Source organism: Cygnus atratus, chromosome 9 (genome assembly GCF_013377495.2).
Source record: "Cygnus atratus isolate AKBS03 ecotype Queensland, Australia chromosome 9, CAtr_DNAZoo_HiC_assembly, whole genome shotgun sequence".
NCBI lineage: Eukaryota > Metazoa > Chordata > Aves > Anseriformes > Anatidae > Cygnus > Cygnus atratus.
In genome coordinates this window covers 21,077,586-21,104,398 of record NC_066370.1, presented here as the reverse complement: position 1 = coordinate 21,104,398, position 26,813 = coordinate 21,077,586, and the positions used below count along the sequence as shown (strand labels likewise).

General features: G+C 43.3%; 1 protein-coding gene across 3 annotated transcripts; it reads right to left on the bottom strand.

Annotated features, from left to right (window-relative positions):
- Nucleotides 1–636: 636 nt before the first annotated feature.
- Nucleotides 637–14,536, bottom strand: TNFSF10 (TNF superfamily member 10). 3 transcript variants are annotated; one of them, XR_007708657.1, is made up of 8 exons: nt 14,331–14,486; nt 11,048–11,200; nt 9,340–9,382; nt 8,495–8,611; nt 4,268–7,782; nt 1,953–2,028; nt 1,314–1,375; nt 637–1,136 (listed from the first exon to the last, which is right to left on the bottom strand). XR_007708657.1 is itself a non-coding variant. In XM_035557356.2 (5 exons), exons 1-5 carry the CDS (start codon nt 14,454–14,456, stop codon nt 7,334–7,336), a joined length of 888 nt encoding a protein of 295 aa, XP_035413249.1. In that variant the 5' UTR covers nt 14,457–14,516; the 3' UTR covers nt 4,571–7,333. The 3 variants fall into 3 exon arrangements, 2 of the variants coding, with proteins under 2 accessions (XP_035413249.1, XP_035413250.1); XM_035557356.2 differs by lacking the exons at nt 637–1,136; nt 1,314–1,375; nt 1,953–2,028 and having other exon boundaries at nt 4,571–7,782; nt 14,331–14,516; XM_035557357.1 differs by lacking the exons at nt 637–1,136; nt 1,314–1,375; nt 1,953–2,028 and having other exon boundaries at nt 4,573–7,779; nt 14,331–14,536.
- Nucleotides 14,537–26,813: the final 12,277 nt, after the last annotated feature.

Here is a 26,813-nt window from a genome sequence, read left to right as displayed (position 1 = left end):
TCCTGCTCTTGAACTGTGAGACAGTTTTGTAGCAAGTTACTCAACAGTTGCTAAATTTTATGGGGGTATAGCCACAAATCAATTGCAGTTGAAAAAAAAAAAAAGAAAGAAAGAAAAAAAAGGAAGAGCCTATCGTGCTTCTCACTTTGTTTATCCAGCTGTCTATGTAATCACTTTATATATTTCTGAAGAAAAATCATGGTCTGTATGCCACCAATATACAGTTAATTTGTATTACAGTTTTGTGTCCAATCTAATTTAAATGACGTTGCATTGTATTATAGAGGAACTGGTAACTGTCTCTGTATTTAGGCTGCCAAATACTTTCTATTATTATAAAGAATTCTTTCACTCTTTTTTCCCTCATGATATATTCTCAAACCAGTGGCAGTAGCTGCAGGACTTTGATATTTGGCAGAGAAGATGGCCTGAGGCTACAAATATGACTTTGCAGTGAGGATTTTTCATTCTCATGAAATTCTTCCAATTTTTGCTGAGCTGTATCTTGTCAAAAATGACCGGTTCTCTTTCCCCAGGGAGACAAAAGCTTTCTTTCAATTTTTCAGAAAAAAAAAAAAAAAAGTAAAATCATACTTGAACTGAAGTGTGTGTAGCAAAATCAAGTAGCCAAGTTTGAGGTAGCAGCAGATTTATATGCACCTGACAGCTCGAGCTTGTAATGCAATGAATTAACACCTAATTCATTGTGAGTTTGATGTCTTGAGTGCTGACCCACTCGGACCACAGATTGCAGTCGTTCTTTGCACCCAGCAGCACCAACCCCCTGCTCGCTTGAAGGGCAGCATGATTCAAGGGCTCCTGAGGCTGCTCTTCCTTCTTGGGGTCGAAGCCAGAAAAACAGCTGAGAGAAAAAAAGCAGTTCCAGTTTTCTGATTCTTTGACAATTGAAGGCCAAATCTGGAGGGGATATAAAGAGCTGAACTTCCACTAACTTTGCATGACATCCTGCATCTGCTTTGCATGTAGTGAAAGACAGGTGTGGAGATAGTAGTGAAAGAAGATATAATAGCTGTGAGAGAAGGTGGCTTTAGACTCCTGATACTTACCTACCTGCCCTCAGCTGCAGCAACAGTACTTTTATGTTGCCTTATCAACCACAGAGAAGATTGAAGTCACTGATATTATCAGGATGAGAAAAAAAGGAGAGAAAGAGGCAGAAGTTAAGGATTTTTTATTCACGGTTTTATCCACTAACTATATGTAGGACCAAAAGAGAGATTCCAAAAATAATAAATAAAAAATTAAAAAAAAAAAAAAGAAGAACTAAAAACAGCATTACAAAGGACACTTACCTTTCAGGGAACTCTTAAAATATTGGTGCGTCTCTTCTGCAGTGTTAAAGCTGTATCGAGCACTAGAGATAAGGTAGAAGAGAGTTTCTATTTATGGTGTTTTGAAATCTCTCTCCTATGTTCCATTCTTTCAATTTTCTTTTCATCCAATAAAGTTTTAATTCTAGTTTATATTATTGTTTGTTGTCATGGAAATATCCGAAGGCTTTGAATATAGAATGAGTATGGTTTTATTGTGGAGAGATGAAGAATGTAGAAAACAGACTTCAAGGGCGAGATCTCCCATTCAAAAATGATACGTCTCCAACAATTCACAGAAAAGCAAATGCATTTTTTTGATTATATCTAAGGGCAGAGATGTTTTGACTTTTATTATAAATGTTGTACTTTAAGAGCAGAAGGTAGCATCTGGTGAATGCTTTCAAAGGTTACGGTTTAGTAACTATCATCAGTGAGTAATGCTGATCAAATAGTGGTAATCCAACTTAACAACGTAAAAAACAGAATGTGCTCAAGTCACTTTAGAGTTGTTTACACGGAAGTAAACATCTGGAACCAACTTCGAAATACTGTTAGTTAATTAATCAGTGAAGCTGTTCTCTAATGCTGCTAATTCAGAGGCATACATTTTAGATTTACTTTTTCAGCGTGCTTCAGCTCCTCATGCCGCTGGGTCGCACCAGCGTGTGAGCGTCCCTCTTTGTGAACTCGGTCACTACGTGGAGAGAGAAGAAGGTTCATCAGTCACAGATACATTTACTCCAGATTAAAAGTACACAGAATTTATTAAATAATTTATAGCATGAGGGTAGAAGGAGATGTATCGTGCATTTTTTTGACTATCATTGGGCATTCATTCGAAGGCTTTGCTTCTGGAGGCAGCAGACACCTTTCAGGTAATTCACAGGGCAGCAAACTTTGTGACAGAAGTCTTGTGCTAATGAGGGATGTTTGCCTGACTTGTCTGTGTTTACTAATGTGCCCTGTGGTTTGAGCTGTGTTTGTGGCAGAACAGGCAGAATGGGATTGCATACTTCGTTATTCCTGGTCATACTTTCTTCTTGGTACTTCTGTTTCTCCTGTGAAATAGGGAGTGGTATCCTGCCTGAATCTAGAACAAATCTGCAATTCATCTTCTTTTTCTTCACCTGGTAGCTTTAAGGGACAAATAAGGATGACTTGATAGAAACTGAGAATAATATGAGCTGAAGAAGTCACAATCAGACAAAACCAAAAGCGCCTTGAAAAGGATTTATGCCTTGGATTCTGTTGTGTGCAGAACACATTATTATTATTGTGTATGTTATTATATACAACATATTATGTATTTTATATATATTTATATTATAGACAGGGAGCATGAATTATGTTAATGCTGGCAGAACAGCCCCCGAAAATGGGAAGCTGCTTAAACCGCCAGGCCTTGGCCCCATCTCTCTGGGCTTTCAGAAAACTTTCAGAAGGAAGTAATGGAGATACGTATGTAGGTTTGGATTACAAATATCTGAGGGAAAGGAGGGGCATTACAAGGCTGCTGTGATGTGGAGCTCAGGCAGTTAACTGTGGTGCACTGTCAAGGAGGGGAAAATTAGTGATTTTTAACGTGACATACATAGTGTGCATTTTCTGTCTGTTAGTATGAACAAAAAGAGAAAAGTTGTGGAGAACAGAGTTCTGAGTAATGCTGATGGACATAGCTATAAATGTCCATGTAACTGTGTATAAAAAAAAAAAGTCCAATCTGTGAAAATTGGATAACACCCAAAGTTATCCTAATCTATCTTTTATTTCTGCTACTGAATGGAACAAGGTGCCTTGGAGGGATGAATGAGATCTTGTCCTAATGTGTTATTTGTGTTGTTTTGATCATTACATTCATTCTTTCCTTAGTCTCTACTATTTAGATGTCATCTGAAAAGTGAAATTATGTATCTCAAAATCTCAGTGTCCCAATCAGGCTGTTTATCTGTTTGCACAGAGTACTGTAAATGCATCCCTGATCCTGGTTGGCCAAGTGAATGCTGCTGCAATACAAACAGTAATAATTATATATACTAAGGCAAAGAGAAGCAAAAAATAGAGGTCCATTTCTCTGAAGTAATGAAAGGTACAATGAAAGCGAGTTAGCTGACAAGCCCTCTTTCCCGTGGAAACACCAGAAAAGAGAAACCTCTGCTGAAATAAAAGCAGTCTGTATGAAAGGGATGATTTCTTCCTAAACCCTGTGGGCATCCCTGTGATTTGGGATGCGGTTGTGGGGGTTGCTCCTGGCCGGCGGTGCCCTGGGGGGGGCTCAGCATGGCCATCAATGGCTTTGTCTGATGAGCAGGGTCCCTGGTAAACCTAACACTCACCCTGGGGGAAATGTATTTGGGTTATGAGTCCGTTTTGGAGGCAACCAGCCTTTTGTGGGACATGTGGATGTGCAGCACATAAACTGGTGGTGTGGGGGTCTGCCAGAGCCCAGCACAGCACCAATGAAATAACACTGGGACCAGTTATGAGGAGGTGACAGGAACAGGGGACACACGGCCATGAGCCAGCCCTGGGTTGGGTCTGGCTGAGGCGGGGGTGATTTTCCTGCGGGCTTGTCCCCCAGGAGCCCTGTGCTGCTGCTGTGCCAGCCATAGTGCTTCTCTGCAGGCACTGGAGGAAACTGTCCCAGGGTTCAGGGCTGGGGACAGGGGGGACGATGCCTTCATGGTCTTTTGAGTTTCTAGGGTTCGCTTGGGTTTCATGAGCTTTTCTGGTCGGGAAAAAATTTTGCTAGTGGGGCAGCTGGACTGAATGATATCCTGAGTTTGCTTTTGGTGCAACGAGGGCATTTGTTCTTAACTTCAGGGGACCTCCCTTTTAATTCTGTTTTTCATCTGTGTAAATGGTCATCTGCACTATAAATTCAATAAATCATCTGCTGCCATTTGGCGATGGGTAAGGATCAGGTGTTTCCATACCAGATTTTTCCAGAAGTATGAGAAGAACGTCAAGGTTAGTGTTCAGCACTGTAGTCTCTGGTCATGAAATCTTTTTGAGTGTTTTCTTCAGCGCACTGCTTCCAGATGCTGTTCACCTGCTGTTCTATGGTCAGGAAGCCAATTACACGGTGTTATATGATGTGGTGTTGCACAGTGGCTTGCATTATGTCCTTTGCATTGCAGGCATTTGTGGCATTTAATGGATTATACCTGACACCAACCAAAGAAACAATGACACACTGGTTTGCTCCTATAGAAGCCAATAAAAACGACAAGGCAAAATAAGTATTTACTAAAAACATTTTATAGAAAATATATGTAGAAAAATTACAATACTTACATGTTACTGCAACCTACACCCACAAATAAAAATTTGCTACATTTACCATTCAACAAAAAGTGAGATGAAAAGTATGACTCGGTGCAAATGTACAATCAGAAGTTGATATATCTTTCCACTTGTCTTCAAATGTGTCCTCTCAGATATCGCTTGATAGTCTCTCCCCAGGATAATATCTGGCAAGCATGCCTTTGGATTACTCAGAAATAAAATATGATTATTCAGTGTGATCCCTGTTGTGATATGCTCTGCATGCAGGGACCAAGAATACGTACATGCAGATAAAAAAAGAAGATAATGCCCGGGAACATTCCCTAAGCAACAGTGAGCATGATATATATTCGGAGTTGGAGAGAGAACATCAAGCAAAAAAATAAAATGTGTGTGCAATAGTTTGTCTTAATGTCAGCTGCAAGTGTGCGAAGACCCCTCCGGATTCCCTTCCAGTCCTTTCTAGCTGCCCACAACTGCTACATTACACAAATTGGTTCTCAGCCATATGGAGGGCTTCTGACTCTTAAGCTGCCACCAGCAATCGGAAATGGTTTTTCACAGTTCAAACGTATTTCTTTCAAATAAGTTCCTAAAATAACTTTTAAAAAAATACACTTTTAACAGACTTTTTTTTTTTTTAAAGAAATTGGTAACATGGGTCACTCCTGTCCTGCAACTAAAATGCTTGGCCCATTTGAAAAGATAAGCAGCTACAAAAGTTGTTCTTCCAATGTAGCAGACATCCAGTTATGTAGGGAATGGCTTTGTTCTCCCTAGCCTTGTCTGCCAGGCAGAAAATTTCTGAATTAAGTACTGAAATCAGGAAAAAAACTATAGATATGTTTTCTGTTCAGTGTTGAAATAGATTATTTGAATTTGAGAGAAAGTACTTCAGTAAATGATGGAGAAATTCACATATTTGATTACCACTGAAAAAAGTATATGTGACACCCTGTTAAAACAGCAGACGATGTTATTGTTTTAAGCTCACCCCAGTGTTTCTTTGTCCTAGCCTGTCAAAAGGAGGGTGTTGCTGAAGTTCTTCTCTGACTGCTCATACACAGGTATTTAAGTGCCCAACGAAGCGAACTGCTCTTCCGAACAACAAAATAAACGCAGGGGCTTGTGCCCCTTCATTTCCTCCTGTTGACAAAGCAGTGAGATGAATGATGCACGTCTACTCACGAGGCCCATTTGCAAGGGCTGTACAGTGATTTAATTATCACAATGGGAAGGTGAATGGCAAGGTTGCCGTGGGAACCTTAATATGTTAAAAAAATAGACAACCGGGTTTTCTCCTGGAGTAATTCTGTTGATTGAAAGTAACATTTGAAAAGCAAATGTCTTCCTTTCCCTCCATTTTTTTCTGACTTTCACCTTCTGTTTCCCGTTGGTTTCTCTGAACCTGGGCAAAATGCATTGATAGTGCAAACTGGTATAGCTCCACCGACACCACTGCGGATGTACTGATTTATGCTGAGGATCTATCTAGCCCATACAACCTACACCTGCAAACCTTTACCTTCTCTGTATTTTTTAAATAGAAAATAGTTCTAATCATAGAGTTAATAATTGTAGCGGCCAGTTTAAGTTTAAGAAAAGTTATGAAAAATTTCCACCCATCTCTACAAACAAAATAAAAAATCAATAGTATTACCTAAACTGCAGCTTCTGGTTAAGTACACATAGTTGTGTATGTTTTCCTTAAAACATTAGTCATCAGGGTGTGTTGTTCTGCATTGCATCTTTACCAAATACAGGCCAGTACAAATAAACATGGAAGAACCATGTCATGCTCAATTTGTGGCAAATGTCTAATAGAATTCAGTATCTAGAGAAAATCACTTTTTTTTGGTATCAGGTACTTTCTGTCAACAAGCGTACAGCAACTGCATTACTGAACCTATTGGAAGCACGGTGAAATCTTTGCAGTACGGCAATTAAGTAAACAAGCACTATCATAATGTGTTGATCTCAAAATACTGATTGATTTCAAAACCTCTTCTATGCCCTTTCAGCAGCTGTTTTTATGTACAATATACTGATTAAGACAGACTAATGTGTTTATTCAAGCCATGATCCTGAAAAATGCTTAAGCACATATTTAATTTCAAGCATGTAAATACCCGGGTTTAGTCAGCCTGTTTGTGCGCTTAAAATTAATTAGGCGCTTAAGTGCTTTGGCAGATGAGATGAAGACGTGCAGCATGAGTTTGGGATGGCCTTTCCCTTTTGCAAAACTCAGGTTCCAACAAAAACTCCCAGAATAATTCCACTGGCATCTGGGAAGTGGGACTTGCACGGCTCCTTGCTGGAGCAGAGAGATTACCGACAGCCTCCCAGTGCAGACCACGGGTGAAATGTGTCTCCAGTTTCAGCCTCAAGCACCCACACCCGGAGCAGCCCCTCGGCCACCCGACCTGAGCCAGCGTGGAGCACCTCTGCAGAGATCACAGCCAGGTGCTTACCTGCGGGGTCTGACCCCCCGTGACGTCCCCGCGCATCTCCTGTGCGAAGCATCGCCCGCCCGGTGGCAGCCAGGCTCCTTCCCGGCTGGTGGGAGCGTGTTTCGGCACGGCGAGAGCGAGCTGAGAAGGGGGATCCTGGTATTGTCGGTATTGCTACAGCATTTGCTTACTATCCTGTTTTATGGAATTTTGAGGTGGTCCTGGCTATGAAAACCGGTTCCTTTGGAGCACGGTTTTCATCTTTTAACCAATCATAAAGGCTCCAAAAAAGCTCGCCTCCTTGTCCATGTCAACTATGTCACTGTTACTGACCGAGACAAAAATCCTGTCGTCCCTTTTCAGCTGAAACACACCACCCTGGTAGATGGAGTAAAGTCCATATTCTGCTTTTTTAGACCAGCAGCTTGTTCTTGCACTTTTCATGAGCAAAATGGGCTCTGGGTAATCAGTCAGTTTGTAAACATACTGGACGAGCTGCTTGGGGTTTCTGATTTGTGCCAACAAACCTGAATCCTCGTTCTCATTTTCACGGAAGCGAAAATAAATTTGTGAGTAGATGTAATAATACCCCGTTTGAGGTATCACCAGCTCGCCATTCCTCAGCTCCACGTTGTAAAGGAAAGAGTGGCCTTTCCTTGACGATTCCCAGTTGTTTATTTTGTGTCCGTTACCTCTTCGGGGTGAGGAATCTACTTGAGAAAAAAGAGAGAGGGGAAGTTAAGAGCCTGGGGGTGGTAAAGCCTGGTGTCTGCTGGTCGGGGAGTCTGCTGTTAACACGCAGGTAAGGAAACCTGCCCTTCCCAGTGGTTCCCAATAGCAGGTCATTAGCTCCAGCCTCTCAAAACAATTGGAAGGTGCAGAAGTAAGTTGTTCAGGGCTATGTCGGTATTCACATAAACTATTTTTATTTTGGATTTCTGTGCTCTCAAATAAGAGAAAAAACATTATGTTGTTACTTGGTAACAAAGTTAAAATATCCATTTGTGCCTGGTACCCTCCAAAGCTGATGAAACCCCACCAAGCCTTTCATTAATACAGCCTGAATGTCAAGTCTCCCTGTCTCTGGCTCTAATAGGTCTGTCACCATAGCAGCTGGGCCTCATACAACCTGCAGAAGTGAATTAAAGAAAAGAGGAAAGCTTAACATTAGGAAGAGATTTTTTTTTTTTTGGTTTAACAAAGGCTACAGAAGAAAAGTCAGTGAGGTACCCAAGGGGAACAGGCTTTCTCCCTGTTCTGTGAGAATGAGCTGAAAAACACATTGTCTGGGACAAGGAGATTTCTTTATGATTTGTTTCGTGCTATTAACTCCATGTGAGTATAAAAAAGCATATGTAAACAGCAAGCTACCAGCGAGAGAGTAAGCTCTGTGACCTTTAACTGTTCTTATAGGCTTTTCCTTACTGTGTGGTGACAAGGAACTCCTCCTATTGCTGTTGCCCGTCAGGTGTGCTGCTATCCTATGGACAGGACCCTGCGGCCGTTGTCCGTCTGTGCGCGGAAGCGTCAGGGCTTTGTCAGCTGCACAGGGACGAGAAACAGAATCTCCGATTAGAAACAAGGATGTAAGAAAGCATGTCTGTCATGTGCTAAACACTTCTGTACCATGTGGTTTTAAGGAATATGGGTGTCAGGTTTTTTAATTGGCTAAATCATAGATTGAGTGCTCTTGGCTAAGAAGGCTCAATCAAACCTTTTGCTCCTGCTCTCCTTGGAATGTCTTTATATGCCTCTTTGTTCTTCTTCTCCCCCTGCTCCCCAGCTACCAATAGACAAATAACCTATAGTAACAAATTTTCATATTTATGATGTGTATCTTTTAAAGTTAAGTATTCGTAGCCTTTACTCTGAATTTCCACTTGCAGGTCGCAATGCTTTTGCAACCCGTGTTCAGGGCAGCACGGCTTCAGCAGAGCTGTCGGTAACGGATCTGCCCGCAGTCAGTGCTGCACGTCCCCAGGACAGCAGGCCATTTCAACGTCCCCGTAACTCCCGCGCAATACTGCGGTCTAGAAGCTGTCCTCTGCATCCCCCTCAGTTACCTCGCCCTTGACCATATTTCTGGCTCCTGAAAATTTGCCTTCCAGAAATAGGTACTCATGTTTTGACGACTTGCTGCCAAAGAACTGTGTAACTGTACCAAACCTCAGTCACTGTTTTTCGCACTTCTAATAAATTACTTGAGTCTCTACACATCAGACGCCACTAGCAGTTCCTTTTTACCACAATTAATAAAATTATTATAGTACCATTGACTGCAGATATGTTTTCCTCAAAGCTTCTCGACATCATCTGCCAACAAACACAGAGAAAACTAATTAGTTTGTCAGCAGAAAGTGATAGATGTAGAAAAAACAGTCTCCTTTCTCCCACTCATGAATAGACGCTATTCTGAATATGATCAACAACCTAATAAAAAGAAAAAAGACTATTAATTTCTTGTAATAAAGTATCCCTACATTTACACCTTTTACACAACTAAATACTGGGGAAAACATTTTCAAGAGAACTCATACATCTGGGCTTTTGGAAAATGTGACCCTATTGCTTTTCTTAAATAAGAAGAGAGAAAGTGTATGAGGATCAGCTTCCACTCACAGAGTAATACTTGGCAGCGGTGCACATCTGTGGGATCTTGGCTCTGGGAAATTACATTTCATATATTTTTATGCCTCTGCCTGTCTATCTATCTAAGTTTTTAAGCCAGCACATCTCACTTCGTGCAGCCCCCTCCTTTCCGTTCACTGACTGCTGGAACGAACTGGCCAGGTTACTGACACCAGCGCAGCTGCAGCAAGCATGCTGGTGGTTTGGGATGGTTTATGCTGGCTGACTGACATCCCTGTGTTGTGGCTTGCTGCTGGTTCTGCCCTGTCACATTTCTTGCTATCTGTCCGTCCAGCCAGCCAGCCGGCCACCTATCGTTTATTTCTATTTCTAGCACCCAGGCTAGCTTTTTTCAAGCAAGCAGGGAGCTTGCGTATTGGTCAGTTGTGTAAATGTCCACTACACAAAACAACATTTTCCTTATGCAGGATTTCAGGGACTTCACTGGTAGAACTTCCACCGAAGGAGCTGAGATCTCTGAATACAAATAGATGATCTATTTTGGGATGCAAGTTTCATCAGTTAAGTCGCAGCCTGAAATAAATTTTTATGGATGAGCTTTTTTATGTGCTGGAGCTGGGATTTTGAAAACCATTCCAGAAGATTTTAGCCTTCCTGATTTCTCAGCCAGGCTCATTTTCTTCTCTGTAGCCACAATTGCATGCATTGTGTGCAAGTCGTGTAGGAGACAGAGTTCTGTGAATGGCAAGCTGGGAAGGTGCTGTGCCTGATGCTGCGTGCTCACTCACTCCTTTCTCCCCAGGTGCATTTCACAGCCCATGACAAGGCCATCTCTCAGGCATGTTTTTCCCTAGCTTCCCATTACATTTTACCTCATTTTCTCATGACAGTCTCTGTACCTACAAACAGGAGTGGCACAACTTATGATCTGCATGCTTAGGCTGAAAAAAACACTGGTCTTGGGTCAGGCATAGCTCCTGTTCTCTGTGCAGCACAGGTGTGAGAATGAAAGAGGGATTTGCTCCTGCAGGACTGTGAACATTGGCATCTCAGAGCTGCTAGGTTCTCCTTGCCACCAGTGGTTTATGCTGGCTTCAGAGGGAGAGCCCAGTCCCACCCTCCTCTGTGAAGCAAGGGACTGAAGCTTTGCTGAAATTACCTCAGTAAAAAACTGGTTGTGTTTGCCTCATTATTTCCTGAATGCAGTGCAACTGTAGCCATTATTTTTTTTTTTCTGGCTTCAGTACAAGCACTCTGCAGCTGAAGCTATGGCTGGACTACTGCCCTGCAATAAAGCAATCAGGGAATCCCACTTCATCCTGCCATTAGCGTTCTCTAAATCCAAACAGCAACAAGCTCCACCCATTTCAACATGTCAGTTCCAAATACCTTTTTAATTAACTTTCCCAGGTGCCACTTTACTTGCCAGCAGGGGTCAGCTGCTCTGTCTTCGCTTTCAATTACATCCAAGTTTTGGATGAAATTTCCAAGTTCCTCCCCGGTGAGACAAGCAACGCTGCTCTTCGAGTATGTGTCCCAGAGCTGCAGCAGAAGGGAAAGCCAGAATTTGTCACCTCTGATGCACTCGCAGACCTCCAGCTGTGGTATGTCACTGAATTCACCATGTTTAGCAATGCGCTTTCTTTTCTTAAAAGCATTGCTAGTATGGTATAAGTTATGACTATAGAGACAACATGAGTAATTCATCCTGATTTTACATATTTATTTAATTACAATGACAGCTAATATGCAAAAATACACTTACGTTACCTCCATGGACATAAATTTGGTACCCAGCACTCAAGTAAATAAGCTTTATAAAAATTCAATACCCAAATCATTAATGCTGTAAATACTTCATTTATTTACTGCAGAATGCAGTTTCTTTTGCACAGGGGATTTTTCTTCAGAAGTTATTGAGGATGAAATCAAATATTGAACCGTACAAGTATTTTCCATTCTGTCTTTTCAGCCAGTGTCACTTAAAATCCAGGCTTTCTCTGATGTTTGTCTATCTGCCCACTTCCAGTCTGGGGACTCTCTGTGACTGTATCTGACCCAAGAGTCCAGAGCAAAGTCCAGACAACAGAGATGACATTTGGGTCCAAACAAAATTATAATGCCAAATGCTTGTGACATGGACCCTCTCGTCTGTATCCTCTCGTTATAGAGAGAGTACATTTTGCCCCGATAAAGAGAAATGAAAATGGCAAAGCCGTGGGTGCACAGGGCAAGGTGAGGCACCCGGCTGCAGCTGGCGCTGTTGCCCAGCTCACGCTGCACGCCTGCACCCTGCCGGGCTGGGTGCTGCTGCTGCAGGCTCCTTGTCCGAGCTGAAACTCGGAACAGGCAGCCAGCAGCATGCAAAGCACTCAGACGGACTTCTCCTTGTACCATCTAAATGCCGCTGTTCTTACGTTAAAGACTTCGGTTTGGTTTGCTAAACGGATACCTTTATTCAACATGCAGCAGTTTCAGCTGTCCTTAAGACCAGGGCATTGAAAGCAATAAATGGGCCACCTCCTCCTTCACACTCCTGCTCGCTTAGGAAGAGACATCCCCCTCTGGGAGGCTTAGCAGAATTCCCCCACAGTACCCTGCAATTCCCACTGCCCTGCACAACACCTTCAGCTTGCGGCAGCCAGCTCTCCCGAGCTTAATCTAACACCTGAAACGATTCTGTACTCCGTAGGCATCAGTGAGAGATGGTGCCAACCCTATGAGCGTTGGCAAAGATTTCTGCGCCTTTGCTGAAGAATGCAGTGATATTTTATAATCAGGGCTCTTGTTTCAAAAAGTCACCTGAAGTAGTTAAAATTTTGTGCTTTTTAAGGAAAAACTGCCCAAAAATAAGGACTCTGATGGATTTAACCATAGCAGCTTCTTTAACAAGGTAGTTTGATGAGTTTAAAAAAGGGTGCATATGAGATAGTACTGTTAGTCCCCTATTAGACCTGGCGAGGCTCACCTCCAAGCTTCACCCTCTGATCTGGAAGCAAACAGTACTGCACCTCTGCCTTATCCTTACCTGCTGCACTTTTCCCCCAAACAGTTTTACTACAGTAACACTGAAACAGTGTTTTCCATCCATTTTGAAATCCTCAGGGAATGCAGCCTTGTACCAGAGCCAGTATGGTACTGAAGGATTGGTATTTGTTTTTTTTTTTTTGGTAGAAAAGGCAAGGCTTATCGTAAAACTTGCTCAATGAGGTTTATCTGGAGTCTGTGAGGACACAATTCCTGCAGGAATGCTGCCTTGTAAAGGTTCTTTCTTACCCTAGGGCTAGTGTATGGACTATGTTTTCAAAAAAGAAGGAAATAGTGTATTTTCTTTGCAGCCCTGTATCCTGAAGCATAATGAACTTTATTGTACTTGCGTCTCAGCACTTCCTCCCATAGCAAAATTCTTAAAGTGAACGGTCGTATCTGAGTGCTATTCAGATGACTACAGCTGTAGAGGAAAAACTGCTAGTAATACAATTTTTATTGGTAAAGATAAAAAATATTTGCAGTCTGTGCAGCCACAGCAATTTGTGGAAGGTGTAGAAATGCAGATCTTGTGAACAAGAAAGAAAAAAAAAATGTGCAGACAAAAAATCATTGTATCTTTTCAAGATTTATTCCACATGCACAATGTAGATGTGGGGTAGCAGCCCATGTCTGTAGGCACACTTTTTGCTTGTTTATCATGCTCCAGAGGAAGCATGAAAAATGTGTGTGTAAAGTCCTCCTAGGAGCCACCAAAGTTACTTTATAGCCCAGCACAACTTCAGCACGGGACTGAGCTTTGCACACCAAATGTAGGCATGTCTTCTTCAGAAATCTTGAGCTGTATTTTGGTCAAGTACTGTTAGATGTGGTCGTATACCAGGTGCACATATCTTTGCCTTCCCTTTATGCAAATCAGTGTGGTTACCGATTGCTTACACAGGCAAGCTTGTTAGCAAAGGACTCTGAACCGTATTCAGGAAGTCATGAGAATTTGTTTATGCATTTTTCTTCATCCTTGCTATTATGCAAGCTAAGTTCATTAAATCAACACATTTCTGTGGCTCACCAGTTTCACCAAGCAGGGGGCAGTCACAGCTAGAAACCTAGCAAGAAAATCTTTTACATCCTTCCAAAACATGAGCACTGCCTTACAATGCAGAACAATACTGCGTGCCCTTTAGTGTTTGCTTCACAGAGAATTCTGACATTTCAGAAGACTCCACCTATTAAATTTGGCGTGGAATAAACACACAGGGATGATTAAACACACAGGTAAGATATGTTTACATTTATGCAATGTTTTCTGGCATGGCATAAGCGTAACGCACACGCCTGCAGCCTGGTTTACCTCTGCACCAGGAGAAGCAAATGCTGGTACCACTGTGCAGCAGGACGGCCAGTTTTGGGTAGGGCACCCTAGCAAACCCCAAGCACCACAGGGGGCAGTGGAAATCCGGCTCACACACACACAGACTCCTGCAACCACGAGGGGAGCACAACTTTCCCGGCATGCCAGCAACGTTTTGCAAGGAGAGGGGCGAGCCAAGCAGCAGTCAGCCGCTCACACCTCCTCAGCCCCCCACAAAACCCAGCGGGGCTTCCACGCCGAAACCCAGCCCCGGGAGCCCCTCACGAGGGGACAAAGGCGGCGTGCCCGAGCCCCGTCCCGCCCCGCACCGACCTGCTTGAGCTCGTTCGTGAAGTAGAGGAAGGTGACGGCCACGCAGACGGACTGCAGGAGCACGGCGGCGGCCAGCACGGCCCCGCAGGTCTGCCCGGGGCTGGGGCCGGCCGTGGGCAGCATCATGGCCCGGCAGGGATCGCCCGAGGCAGCGCCGAGCCGGGCCCGGCCGCCTTTACCCGGCGGGGCGGGAGGCAGGCGGGGCCGGGCCCGCTCACACCGCCCCGCTCCCGCCCCTCGCAGCCCCGCCGGGTATACGAGGCGGCCGTCGGGGAGCTCTTCCCTCAGGCCTTGGTCCACCCTTAGAAGTTTTTGAAGGGGGCACAGCGCGGTTCAGGGGGTGCGCGTTGACTTTCACCGGGGTTTTGAGACCTCCTTCTCACACCTACAGCGGGTTAGAAAGAGTGGGGCTTCAAATCCGAGTGTGGAGACTTGGTCTCGGTTCGTTAGCAGGGCAGCACAGACTCCTGGCCTTGGCCCAACGCTCAGAACCTGAGTGCCAAGGTGCAGTGGGAGCTCTCAGCACTATCATGGGGCAAAACCACAACAAAGATCTCTTCCTCTCCCATGGGTATCTAAAAAGAAGAGGTAACTGTGTTGTACTGAACCAGTTACAAGGAAATTAGTCGTTTTTTATTCCATCATAATGTAGCTAAATGATCCCCAAGTCCCTGTCCAACGTGGCAGCAGGCACTTTATTTGTCTGGCTCTTTGCAGCATTAATCCGTGTGCCAAAACAGTTCAAATTTGTGTAATTCCAAAACATATGTCAGAGGGAGAGGATTAATATTTGCTTGAAAGTGAGCTCATGGTCTCCTCCTGTGATTTCTGAGCCAAGACAGTTGGACGTTCTGGGTTCCTTCTGTTCTGCAGCATCCTGGCTCTGGAGCAGGACTAGTGGGACTGCCATTTGCCTTTGCTTAATGTGCAGTAGCTCTTTACATCAACTCCAGAACAGGCGTCTCTTAGAGATTTTAGCATATACCTGAAAGAATCTTACAAAAAACGACCTCCGTCCTAAGTGAGAAGGTCCTAAGCAAGAAAACTCACCTGAGGGAGCCATATGAAGAGTGGTCAACTAACCTGGAAGAAGAATCCAGCCTGCTGAACAGAGAGTGTAGAGTTTCATTCCGAGCATTCAGGGAACTTACTTTGAAGGAAACAAATTTTCCTCCAGTGTTTACTTTCAAAAAGAGAATGGAAACAAAAGTGAAAGCAAGCCCAGGGCACTAAGGAGCACTCCTGTTGTTCACTATGAGTTAGTTTTTGTTCTGTGACTTTATAGATTTCTTCCTAATCTATGACTGTAACAGAACTATTTTTTTTATGGGTTAACATACCAGTTCATGAAAGATTATTCAAGAACTGTGTATACAAGTTGTAGATGTCTACTGGGCCTAGTATGTGTCTCCATTACCCATCATTTGAAATCTTCCTTGGATATTGCTTATGTCTCTGTTTTAATACTTGTTTAGCCAGTGTCAGTGTTCTAGGAATAAATTAATGAAGTTTATTTTGAAAACAACCAAGGAAAAAAAACATTCGAATGTGCCTCTTCCAAAAATGTTTGTGTCACATTTCATTCTCAGTTTTCCAGATCTTAAAATATCATTGTACAATGATAAAATGTTTATGGGTTTTCCACACCAACAGAGGCTAATGTGAGAGTGAAACTCCAACAGTTTTCACCATCAAATATACTTGAGAATCTTTGCTACTTCCAATGCTTACTTTTTTTTGTAGTCAAGTTTTGTCTAATAGGTGCAAACTTATACTGAAAATAATTTGTTTCAAAGGTTCAGAGTATAAAATTACTGTTCTGATGAGATTTTACCACAGCAAAAACTCAGGGTCGTGACACCAGTGGGAAGGAATGTTGTTAGCACTCATTTAAAGAAAAATAATTTCTGTGCATTGTGTAGTGCTGGAACAAAGCATCTCACTTACAAAACCTCTGATTCTTCCTGGCTCCTTCATCCTATTAAAGCTTGCTCAGTGAACCGTTTAATCAGGGCTAAACCTTCATCTGTTCTGTGGACTCAAGACCTGTGTTACTTGGCTTGTCAAAGAAACACCTGGCACTGGACTTGCAATACCTGGGAACTATTCTTCTCCAGCAGTGACATCTCCAGAAGAGGAAAGAGGTTTGCCTGTATTTATACCTATGTTTTCTGAAGTGATGCAGATGGTTTTTACTATCACTGCTATCGCTCCCTGTGAGCCCCAGCGCAGCAGGGCCCATGCTCATTTTCCAAGTCAGAGAAAGCAGAGTTGACTTTTGAGTAAATAGCAATTCTTGACATTGATTTCTCTGCTTAGCGGCAAAGGAGGTTGTGCTTTTCGTCACAGGTATCAAAGCATGTAATTGTAGCACTGTAGTTGCAGAGAGGGAATTTAGCTGTTCTGGTGATGGGAGCAGCCCTACAGCTGTGCTTTCAGGCTGTAGCTTCTAACCTGTCGGGAGGAGGGCTCACACAGCTTTTTGTCACCAAAGATAGGAAGGCAACTTAAGTCTTGCTTTACAAGCTAAACCCTAATTTAGGTACTGGATGCTCATCAAGGGGCACCGGAATGTTTCTGTCATTTTGGGCTGTGCTACTTTTAGCTGTTAGTTCCTACTGTGAAGCCACTGAATATGTGGCTGCAAGAGCAGAGGAAGAAATTGCTGTCACTGCTCTGCTGTGGTGGTGGGTGGCCACCTCCGTGGCCTCCAAGTGCTGTGTGGGGCACCACCACACTCTTCTCTCAGGGCACAGGCCACAAATGGCACAAAAATCCCAGTCTGTGCCAGCCATTGCAGAGTTAACCTTGCACAGTGGTCCTCCTATTTGCACATGTGCGCAACAGATCACATCTTGGCTTCAGTGTTTTGCTAATTGCCTTGTGGTCCCTGCGCCAGATTCAGCCGTCATGCGTTGGATGTCAGTTGTGAACCATTGCAAATACATGAGTTAATCATCATTAACGCTGTCATGGGATCAGAATGTGGATGTATTTATCAGTGCAATGCCCTTTTAGCCTATAGTGTTGCACGTATAACAGCAATGGCCTAGCTTCCCTCAAATGCACCTCTGAATTAATTTATTCAGACCTGACATCTTTTTTTTTTTTTTTTTTTTTTTAATACCCCACACAGTAGATTTGATAAATAGAACAGGAAATATGTGTGCATGTACATACCGTTTAACCATTTCCCTATTCATATATTGTATGTATTTTAAGCCTTTTCATAGGGGCACTTCTAATAGCATGCTGTCCTTTTTGAAAAACGTCTTTATGAAAGTTAATCTTTCTTTAGTCTTCCACAAAAGTTTGTGCATAGAAAGCCAGCTCTTGAGTAGAACATAGCAGCTTTTTAGTCTGTAGTATTGATACAAATATATCACTGTAGGATGGTTGAGAACAGAAAATGAAGGGAATTCTCTTGTTTAGCTGCATCCACAAAAGGGAATGCACATGCTGGATGGTGGCGTCCTCACTGAGCATTGACAGGAATAGTGGAAGCAGCGTTCTCCAGATTTGTATGCCTTTGTAAGATCATTACCATGGATTTGAAGTTTGTTGGCGGCAGATCTGGAAAATCAGTTCTCGTGCAATACACTATCCTGGGCAACCTAACTGGCTTATTGGGTTGCTGCAGATTAAAAAACATCTGATGCTACACTTTTCTGTGAGTTTGTTGAAGCCCTGGTCTTGGGCTGCAGTAGTGCATGCTCTTCTGACATTGGCAGGCTGAGCCGAATGCCAGGTGTTGTCACCAGGCACGTCCCAGCAAAACACAGCGAATCGGTGCAGTTAGTCTCACTGTGGTGTTATGGTCCAAGATTCCTTGTCATGTCCTTGGTTTATAATGTAAATCTTTTACGTGTCATTGTTTGAATTACTATTTGTAGTGCTGCAACTCAGAATTTTAGTTCACCGCCTCACATTTCAAAATTTTCATTTGTCTTAGAATGAAAGATTTTGGTCAAAAAGGTGTCTAAAAACATCCTTTGGAAAAGTTGAAATGATTTTATCATTTCAATGACATATACATCCATTTTAAGGTCTATATGGGTATACTTCCTGTATGTCCACTGAGATCACTAAGGTAGAAGCAATTCATTTCAGGTGCAGATCCTAAGGGTGGCTCTGGCCATGCAGCTATTACCCTGTTACATGACCAGATTGCGTGAAGCACTAGAAGATGCAAAGGGCCCCTTGTGATGGGAGCAAAAGGGATGTTTACAGCTGCATGTAAGTCTGCCTCTATATTATATTAACAGAGTGATAATGTTGAAACAGGTTCATTGCAGCCTCATCTCTGGAGGTAGCTGGGAGGAAACCCATAACACACTGAGCTGCCTCTGCAACATTTCAGAAAGAAAAAGAATTGTCCCTAGCACATAGCAAAGCCCTGCTAAGCAATCAGCTTAAGCCTTGAAGCATGAAATTTGATTATCTTCATCACAGATGAGTGCTTATAACCTCCCTTGAAAATGGAAGACAAATATTTCTCTTTAGGGTGCCAGGTCTCTATGCAAAAAATGACTTTTTCAGAGGCTTCTTCATGGTAAAGCATCTGTCATATATCTTTCTAGCTTTGCCTGAGCTATAGTTTCCTCCTGGGACAGATTAAAAGCAGTGCACAAGGTGGTAGGCAGAGAATTGAGTGAGATTTCTGCTTCCTAGCAGAGAGAAACTGCCCTTTGCTCTCCTGTGTGCTGTCAGTGTCAGTGTTGCATGTGGGGTCCCACTTGAACGTCTTCTCCCAGCTGGTAACAAAATGCTGTGGGTGCAGAGAAAGAGGGAAGAAGCACCTGGGAATGATTTTTACTTACATGGAAGCCCTTCCCTATTCCTGTAACTAGTAAAAAAAAAAAATGCACAATGGATTGGGCCGTATATTTGTATTATATTAATAGGATGGATTGTTTTCTATCTTATGATTGAAAAAACATGGCATGAAGTTAAATTCTCAGCTCTGTCCAGCAAAATCTGTTTTCCTGCAGTCTTGGTTTGGCTTGTCCTGCAACGTATTTAATCCATACTGAGGACATGTGGATTTGGTTTTGTATTTGTATCAGCAAAACCATCTTGAGGACACAATAACAGAAGTGGGGAATAGTTTCATTTGTATTTTGCACCCACAACACCTATGCATATGTAGGAAGAGGATCTGACATGTACAGTGATATCGACTGCTGTGTGTACAGGTTCTGGTTGTTTTATTTTTTTTGCGCTGTGTCCTCCTGCTGTGGAGGTATTCGGACTGCTTGGTGGCTGCTTTGTTCAGGTGAGGTGGGCAATGCATATACTGATCTCTGTTGCGTTAGCCCAGCACGGACACTGGAGAGTCTTGGGGACTCCTCTGATCTGTGACCTATGAACCTGGAGCCTGGAAGACTGCTGAACGCTGCATATTCTGATCTAGATACTCATTACTTTAAGATACAAAGGTTCTTCAACCACTTATTTTATTCATATTGAAAGTATAGTGATTCTGTCTCAGAAAATGCTCTTTTAAATCCAATGTGGTGGTATCTGCAACATCTCAGATGTGTTTTTTTTTTTTTGGTTTGTTTTGGTTTGGTTTTGTGTGTGTGTGTTGTGTTTTGTTGTTGTTTTTGTTTTTTCCAGGTTAACAGCTGCAAATTCAGGGGGGCTGTGAGAGATCAGGGACTATACAGGTTGGTCTGGGCTGGATAGGACTGCCCAGAGTTTTAGTGGGAACCTTCGGAGGTTAATGAATGTGAGATACATGGCAGTGAAGGCAGTGCAAGATTTGTGCAGACTGGGAGTAGAACCCGAATTGCTTGTGCATGTTGCTGGGTTATCAGTTATTTGAAGCAAACCTGAAAAGAGACATTGGAGTCAGTGAACATGCCAATGATATCTCTGCGGCGATAAAATTGTACACACTGTTATATTATAGAAGGTATTGCATAAATGTCATGCAAACACTACAATGGAGGTGCAAAACTACCTTTTTGTGTATGTGGATCTTCAGTGGCCAGCTTGTGTTTTCAGTGGCACTGAAGAGCAAAGGCACTTTCCTTCTGTCCTGGAAAATGGGTCACTATATAGTGGGGAGAGGAAGTTCCCCACAGCTACCAGCAAGCAGAGTATTAAACTGGTTCTGTGGCCTGATTGCCACAGGGAGAGAGCCTGAACTGCTCCGGTGTTGTTTACAGATGGCAATTTTTGCCAGGTCCAAGATACTTTTTTGGGCTTGAACAGAACTGAAGCACAGAAAACAGAAAGGGCAGGAGAAAGAATCGAAAGGGAAGCTGTCTCCTGGGTCAACGTTCTTTTTATTTTCACCATTCCTATCCAAAGTTGTGTAATATTTAACTGAAAAACATTTATAACTATAGCAATATTTAACCAAAAGTAAACTGCAGTGTACTTCACTGAGCTGCAGTATATTTGCTCTTGGGGCTAAGATTTTCACTTTTCCTCACTCAAAATTTTCGAGTTAAACTCAAGCTGACATTAGTTTGCAAGACGAGAACTTGAGTGTCTGGGAATAAAAAGGTATAACAAACAATTCCTTGGCCTCTTTATAGAAGGATTTCCTTATTTACTTGGGAAGGATGTTGGAACGGATTCCTGACAATAAATAGCTAATGTAAAAAAACTTAAACAACAAAGTTTTTAAAAAAATCAATTTTAGAGCAGTGACGATGAGTGTGATTGCAGCCCAATACTTCATTCTGAACAACACACAGCACTTTTTTTTTTTCTCATTAATTGAGATGTGAGTTAATACATGAGTTGTCTACCAAGAAACCCTGGAGACTTTTTTCAGCAAGCACAACATTCAGCTTTGTTCAGTCGCTACTCCTCTGTCTGAACACCACAAGATTATCAGCAGATTAACTACTACTCTGGTTTCTCGGAGTTGTTAAGTAATTTATTAACTAGAAAGTTTGTTCAGGTAATGCAAATAAAGTCCATCTGAAAACAAAACATAAGATGTCAACACTTAGAAAGAAAGAGGCTTCAAAACATGGTTTGTGTCCTGTTAAAGTCCTGTCCTTCTTTATCATAGCTTCCTCTTCCTCAGACCCGAGTGCACAGCATTCAGGAATTCGTATAACTTCAGATGGCGTTTCCAGGTGGATGCATGGAGTTGTTGGGTCTTCCTAGAGCTGGAAATCAGAGCTCCTCGGATGATGCCCTCACCTTAGCATAGGCAAGGTTTCTGAGCAGGGGAAAAGGAGAGGTGACCGGGTCATTCAGTGGAAGGGAGAGGCTACGAGAGCTAATGCATAGGGCGTGTGCAAGGGTCCTGCAGTGGGTAGGGTCTGGAGGCTTTGAAAATCCCTACTGTCCTCGCATCTGCGGAGGAGCCAGGCAAGCCTTGTAAGCCCCAGGTACCCCTGTGGACTTGCTTGTTTTACCTTTGGGGCAGGGTCAGCAGCAGTGCCTGGCCATCTGCTCCTGTGCAGTGCTGGAGCTGAGCAGGACGGCTGGGGCCACAATGGAAAGGCAGATCACAGAAGAAGGTAAAAAAGTACTTCCAAAAAGTTTGTGTTGACTCTGTTTTTTTGGGAGCTATTTCACAGCAGGGACACCAAGCTGCTGCAGAGGCATAGCTGAAAGCATGACTAACTGCACAGGACAGCGAAGGATGGGCGAAAACACTCAAAACAGTTTTTTGGCCAATGAATATGTTCATATGATGACTCATATTGATATAGTTGACCTTTATTAAAGCCCAGCTCCTAGAGTTGATAAAGGTTCTTAGATTGTGTAAGGAAATGAAAAAAAATGTTAAATTTTGTTGTGGAGGATGAAAGATTGGAAATGCAGCGAAGGCACGACCTGGAGGTTCAACCATAAACCCAGATATTAAAGGAATTCAGACTTGCCTGTAATATGTTTTGCAATTGTAAAACCGTTTCAAATTTTTTACTGACTAATGTTGAAAAGTTGTGTTGACAGATTCAGTAGATGAGATTGCCAGGGAGAAGGCTGCAGAGGATGTCTGTGTTCTTATTACAGATACACGGATATACATACACAGAGCTGGAGAAGCACAGCTTGAAGTCTACACTGGCAAGAGCTGTGGCAGCTCTCACAAAAGCCCTGGAGATGTTTTGGTATGTCTGTGGCTGGGCTCAGCCATGGCAAAGCACATGGTGCCAAAGCACATAGTGCCAAAGGATACAGCAATATTTTGTAGTGCGTGTCAATGTTATGTGACTGGGTAAAAAGTTTCATTTCTTTACTCTCCTCTTCTGGATAATTTTGCACTGTGAATACATACCAGTTAATCTGGTTAAATATTCGTGGGGTTTGGGATAAGGAAAAAGTGAAAATGTTGCAACAGAATGGTTCTTTGGAAAAATTAAATATAAAAGTAATTTATTTGTAACTAGGAAGGACTATCACAGGAAGGCACTTGAAAAATAATTGATGACTGCCATCAGCTAATAAAATAGTTCTCTAGCACAGTTAGATTGTAAAACTACCTCCACGACTGACTTAATTAAAACAATTATCTAAGGGCTTGACTTGGGTTAAAATATGTTCCTTTCTATGTTCCTTTCTATGACTTTTGGAGGCAGCTGAGCTTGCTCTCCTTGGCTTTGATAAGGCTACAGTTCTATAATGTCTTTGGGACAATTAAGTCCTTAATCACGTAGAGAAGAAATATCACTAAATAAAAGCGTACCTCTCAGCAGAGAACTATTCACCGTGCAGAAAGAACACAGTATCAATGGAACAGAGCGGCCTCATGCAAAAGGGAGTGACCGGAGGGCTTAACTTTAAAAAGTGGACCTTAATGTTGCAGGTGAAAAACACTAGGAGACAATGACACGGCATCACAGAAGTGACTGCTCCCTTACAGCACGCTGCTGTTGGCTTCAGTGGTAGGGGCAGGACGTGGTAATCAGGATCGACATGATACCTACACACGCATACGAAGCATTTTGTTTTGCTTCTGCATATCTGAGAGGGGGAGGAGGCACTCGGCTCTTCCTGTGGTGGGGTATCTGCTGGGATGGTTCGACCACATATGGCTGCCTTGCTCCATGCCCCTTGGAGAAAAGGGTGCTGGCGATGTGTGTCTATTCAGTTCATAGCCTGGCCCCATGATCTCGCTGTTTCCTTTGGATCAGCTCGGGTGCTCAGAGCCAACACAGCTTGTTAACTCAGCAAAAAGCCAGATAGTTATCTTCTGGGCTAGCAAGGAGATACTGGCTCAGTGAGGAGCTTAGGAAGCCCCAAGGCAATGCAAGGAGAGGTGGGAGCCTGTGCAAGGAGGAAGAGGCATGGAGGTTTCAGCCTTCCCCGACAGCGATACGGGCTCAGCTGCTCCTCAAGCGGATGGAGTCTGGACTGTCTCCAGGCTCTGGTGTCTTTTAAGCTGATTCTTTTAAGGAAAAAAAAAAAAAAAAGATTGTGAATGGCTCTCTATCACCCCTGATGTAAATTTTTATTGAGTATTTTTAGGCTGCTGCAACTCACCTGTGAAACAGATGAGGGAGGAAGATCTCCCTAATGCTTACCTGTAATTAAATATGCATTTTGGAAGACAACTCCTATTTAGGAGAAATCACAGAATCACAGAATGGCTGAGGTGGGAAGGGACCTCCGAATATCATCTAGTCCAACCCCCCTGCCGAGCAGGATCACCTACAGCATGTTGTGCAGGATGGCATCCAGGCAGGTTTTGAATATATCCAGAGATACTTCACAACCTCTCTGGGCAACCTTTGCCAGGGCTCTGTCACCCTCACAGTAAAGAAATACCCTCTCTTATTCAGCTGGAACCTCCTGTGCTTCACTTTTTCCCCTTTGCCTCTCGTCTTCCCACTGGGCACTACAGAAAAGAGACCAGCTCCATCCTCTTGACACTGTCCCCACAGATATTTACACACATTGGTGAAGTCAGATAGCTACTGTTTAGAACAGTAATTTCCTTCAGAAGGACTTTTTTGGTTTTGCTTTTGTTTTCTTTGTTACCAGCAGTTTCAGACTGAACAGTGCTTTTCCACAGAGGAAGTTGTTGATTGCTGAATTAAACAGTTGAGCCCGCTTTTTGTTTCTGCAGCCAGCAACTACCTAAGGTGCCTCCCAAGGCGCTGGGACGGTGCCCATGCAGTGGTGCCCCCTGCGGAGGTCTCTGCGGGGTCCAAGCAAGGAGTCAGTCAGACACCGCCTGAGAGCCGCCACCACCAGCAGCCTCTCGGAGGTGGTGGTTTGACCCAATGTAGGCACTTGTCCCAGTGGCAATTCAGTTTACAGCTCCCACGCCTTTTTGACTGGATTTGAAAGCAATCTTCTTCAGTTCCAGTGGCTGTTTTATGGTGTGGTGACATGAAGAGTTTTTTTGATGCATTTAAGGGGCACGGTGGTACTGGGCAGACCAAGAAGCCTTCACCCATGGCTGTGGCCTGAGCTCCCCTTTTCTTCTTTTCAGGAAGTTTTGGTAAGAGCAACAAGGAGGTGTGAGCATTGTTTTTAAAACCTCCCTTTTCAAGCCTGGCTTCCTTCCCGGAAATCAGGCATTGTGCTCTTTTGAAAGAACTCTGCCAGTTAACCCTTAGAGCGGCCTCGCAGTACCTAAAGGAGGCCTATGGGAAAGCTGGGAAAGGGCGCTTTATCAGGGAGTGTAGGGATAGGACAAGGGGTAATGGCTTTAAACTAAAAGGGGGGGGGGAATTTGACAAGATATAAGGAATAAATTCATTCCTCAGAGAGTGGTGAGGCCCTGGCCCAGGCTGCCCCAAGAAGCTGGGGCTGCCCCATCCCTGGCAGTGCCCAAGGCCAGGCTGGGTGGGATTTGGGCAGCCTGGGCTAGTGGGAGGGGGCCCTGCATGGCAGGGTTGGGACTGGCTGGGCTCTGAGGTCCCTTCCAACCCAAATCATTCTGTGGTTCTATGACAACTCCCAGCGTTAATACTGCTGCAGATTCTGAGCTGGGTTTTGGTGGGTTTTCATCTGTTGGAGTGCACGGAGAAATCCCCTGTTCTCCACCAAACAAGCGCCTCCTTGCCCACCGCAGAATCCAGCTGTTTGTAATGTAGGAACAGGCTCCTTTCAGAACTGCACCAAGGTAGATAGGAGCCCTGCTGCAAGTCCCAGTGTGGATTCGTGAAGCTCCATCTCTACCCAGCTTGTGCCTGGTGCCAGCCTCTAATTCCCATCACCACAAACAGCACTGCAGCAAGTTGCAGCAATCAGGTCAGTTCTGTTGCCTTTGGGAATTTTAAACCCAAATCTGCCACGAGGAAAAAATGCTGGGAGAATTTGGTGCAACCACCACCAAGTTGATTCGGATTTTAAGTTTCTTTGCATTGAAAGTGAATCAGTTGTCTTCAACCCTGAATTGTTTTGAAGGCAGTGAATTGATGAGGCATTTTTGCCTTATGCAGAAAAGAACCTGTTGGAAATCAGAGTAGGTTTAATGACTTCTCTCTTGATTTCAAAGAGCCCTGCTTCAATGTGAAAGAGGTAGTGTAGCCAGTCAGCTGCCTGCCAGTGGCTCTAGATTATGGTTCTTAAAATGCAATACAGGAAGTTTCCAGAATTTTATAAACGTTCCCGGGGTGAGATTTGTGGGAAGAGAGTTGTAGGAAAAAACAACATCTTTTGCTTCATTAGCACTTTTTAAATCAAAACAGGTGCCTGAAGGGTAAGTGCATTCCTCATTTGCCGTTGTGGTTTGCTGTCTGTCTGACTTAGACTGTGTCTGATTTACGCAGCCTCATAACAATTGTCAATCCAGAGACTTGTACGTGAACAAAGCCGTTCCATGTTTGCTCTAAGTGAAAGCATGACTTGCAGGCATACGAGGAGCTGTGTCTGCAGCCTGATGTTCATGCTGCTAGTGCTTGTCTTCGGGGGGACCATCAGGCAGAAGAAATCTGAGCACCCATCTCCCCCACAGGTGGGTTAGGAAGGATTCAAGCCTGAAAAGCACTTTGTGAGAACTGAGTTTTACAACTTGACAAACCTCTGTTCTTGTTTGTTTTTTTTGCCTTTTTTTTCCCCCTAGGGAAGGGATGTCATGAGAAACAGATTACTTAAAAACTCGACTGATTAGATAATCCTTGCACATGGTGCTGCTTCAGACTTAAACCCACCATGTCTGCACAGATATAGAGGTGTGTGAATGTATGCACGCTACTATCTAAATATACAGACATTCAAATACCTGCACACAGTCTATGCAATTCCTACTGGTGCACAGTAATCTTGAGTTTTGCTGCATTTAGCAAAATTCTGCTTATTGTGCTTTAAATATTCTGGTTGACATTAATCCCCTGATAGAGTACTACTGTAGTTGAACCAGTTATCTCTTTTGCATATAAGATAGCTGCAACTAAATTTTCTTAGCATAGACATCATTTTCAGATAAAAGCAGTTCAGTATTTGGCAAACATGTAGTTCTCCAAAATTGCTGTCAGATTACTTTGTTGTTTCTAATAGCCTGGAGCAGAGGCTTGATGTATGTTGATTGTGGACTTAACACTGATGTACAGATTT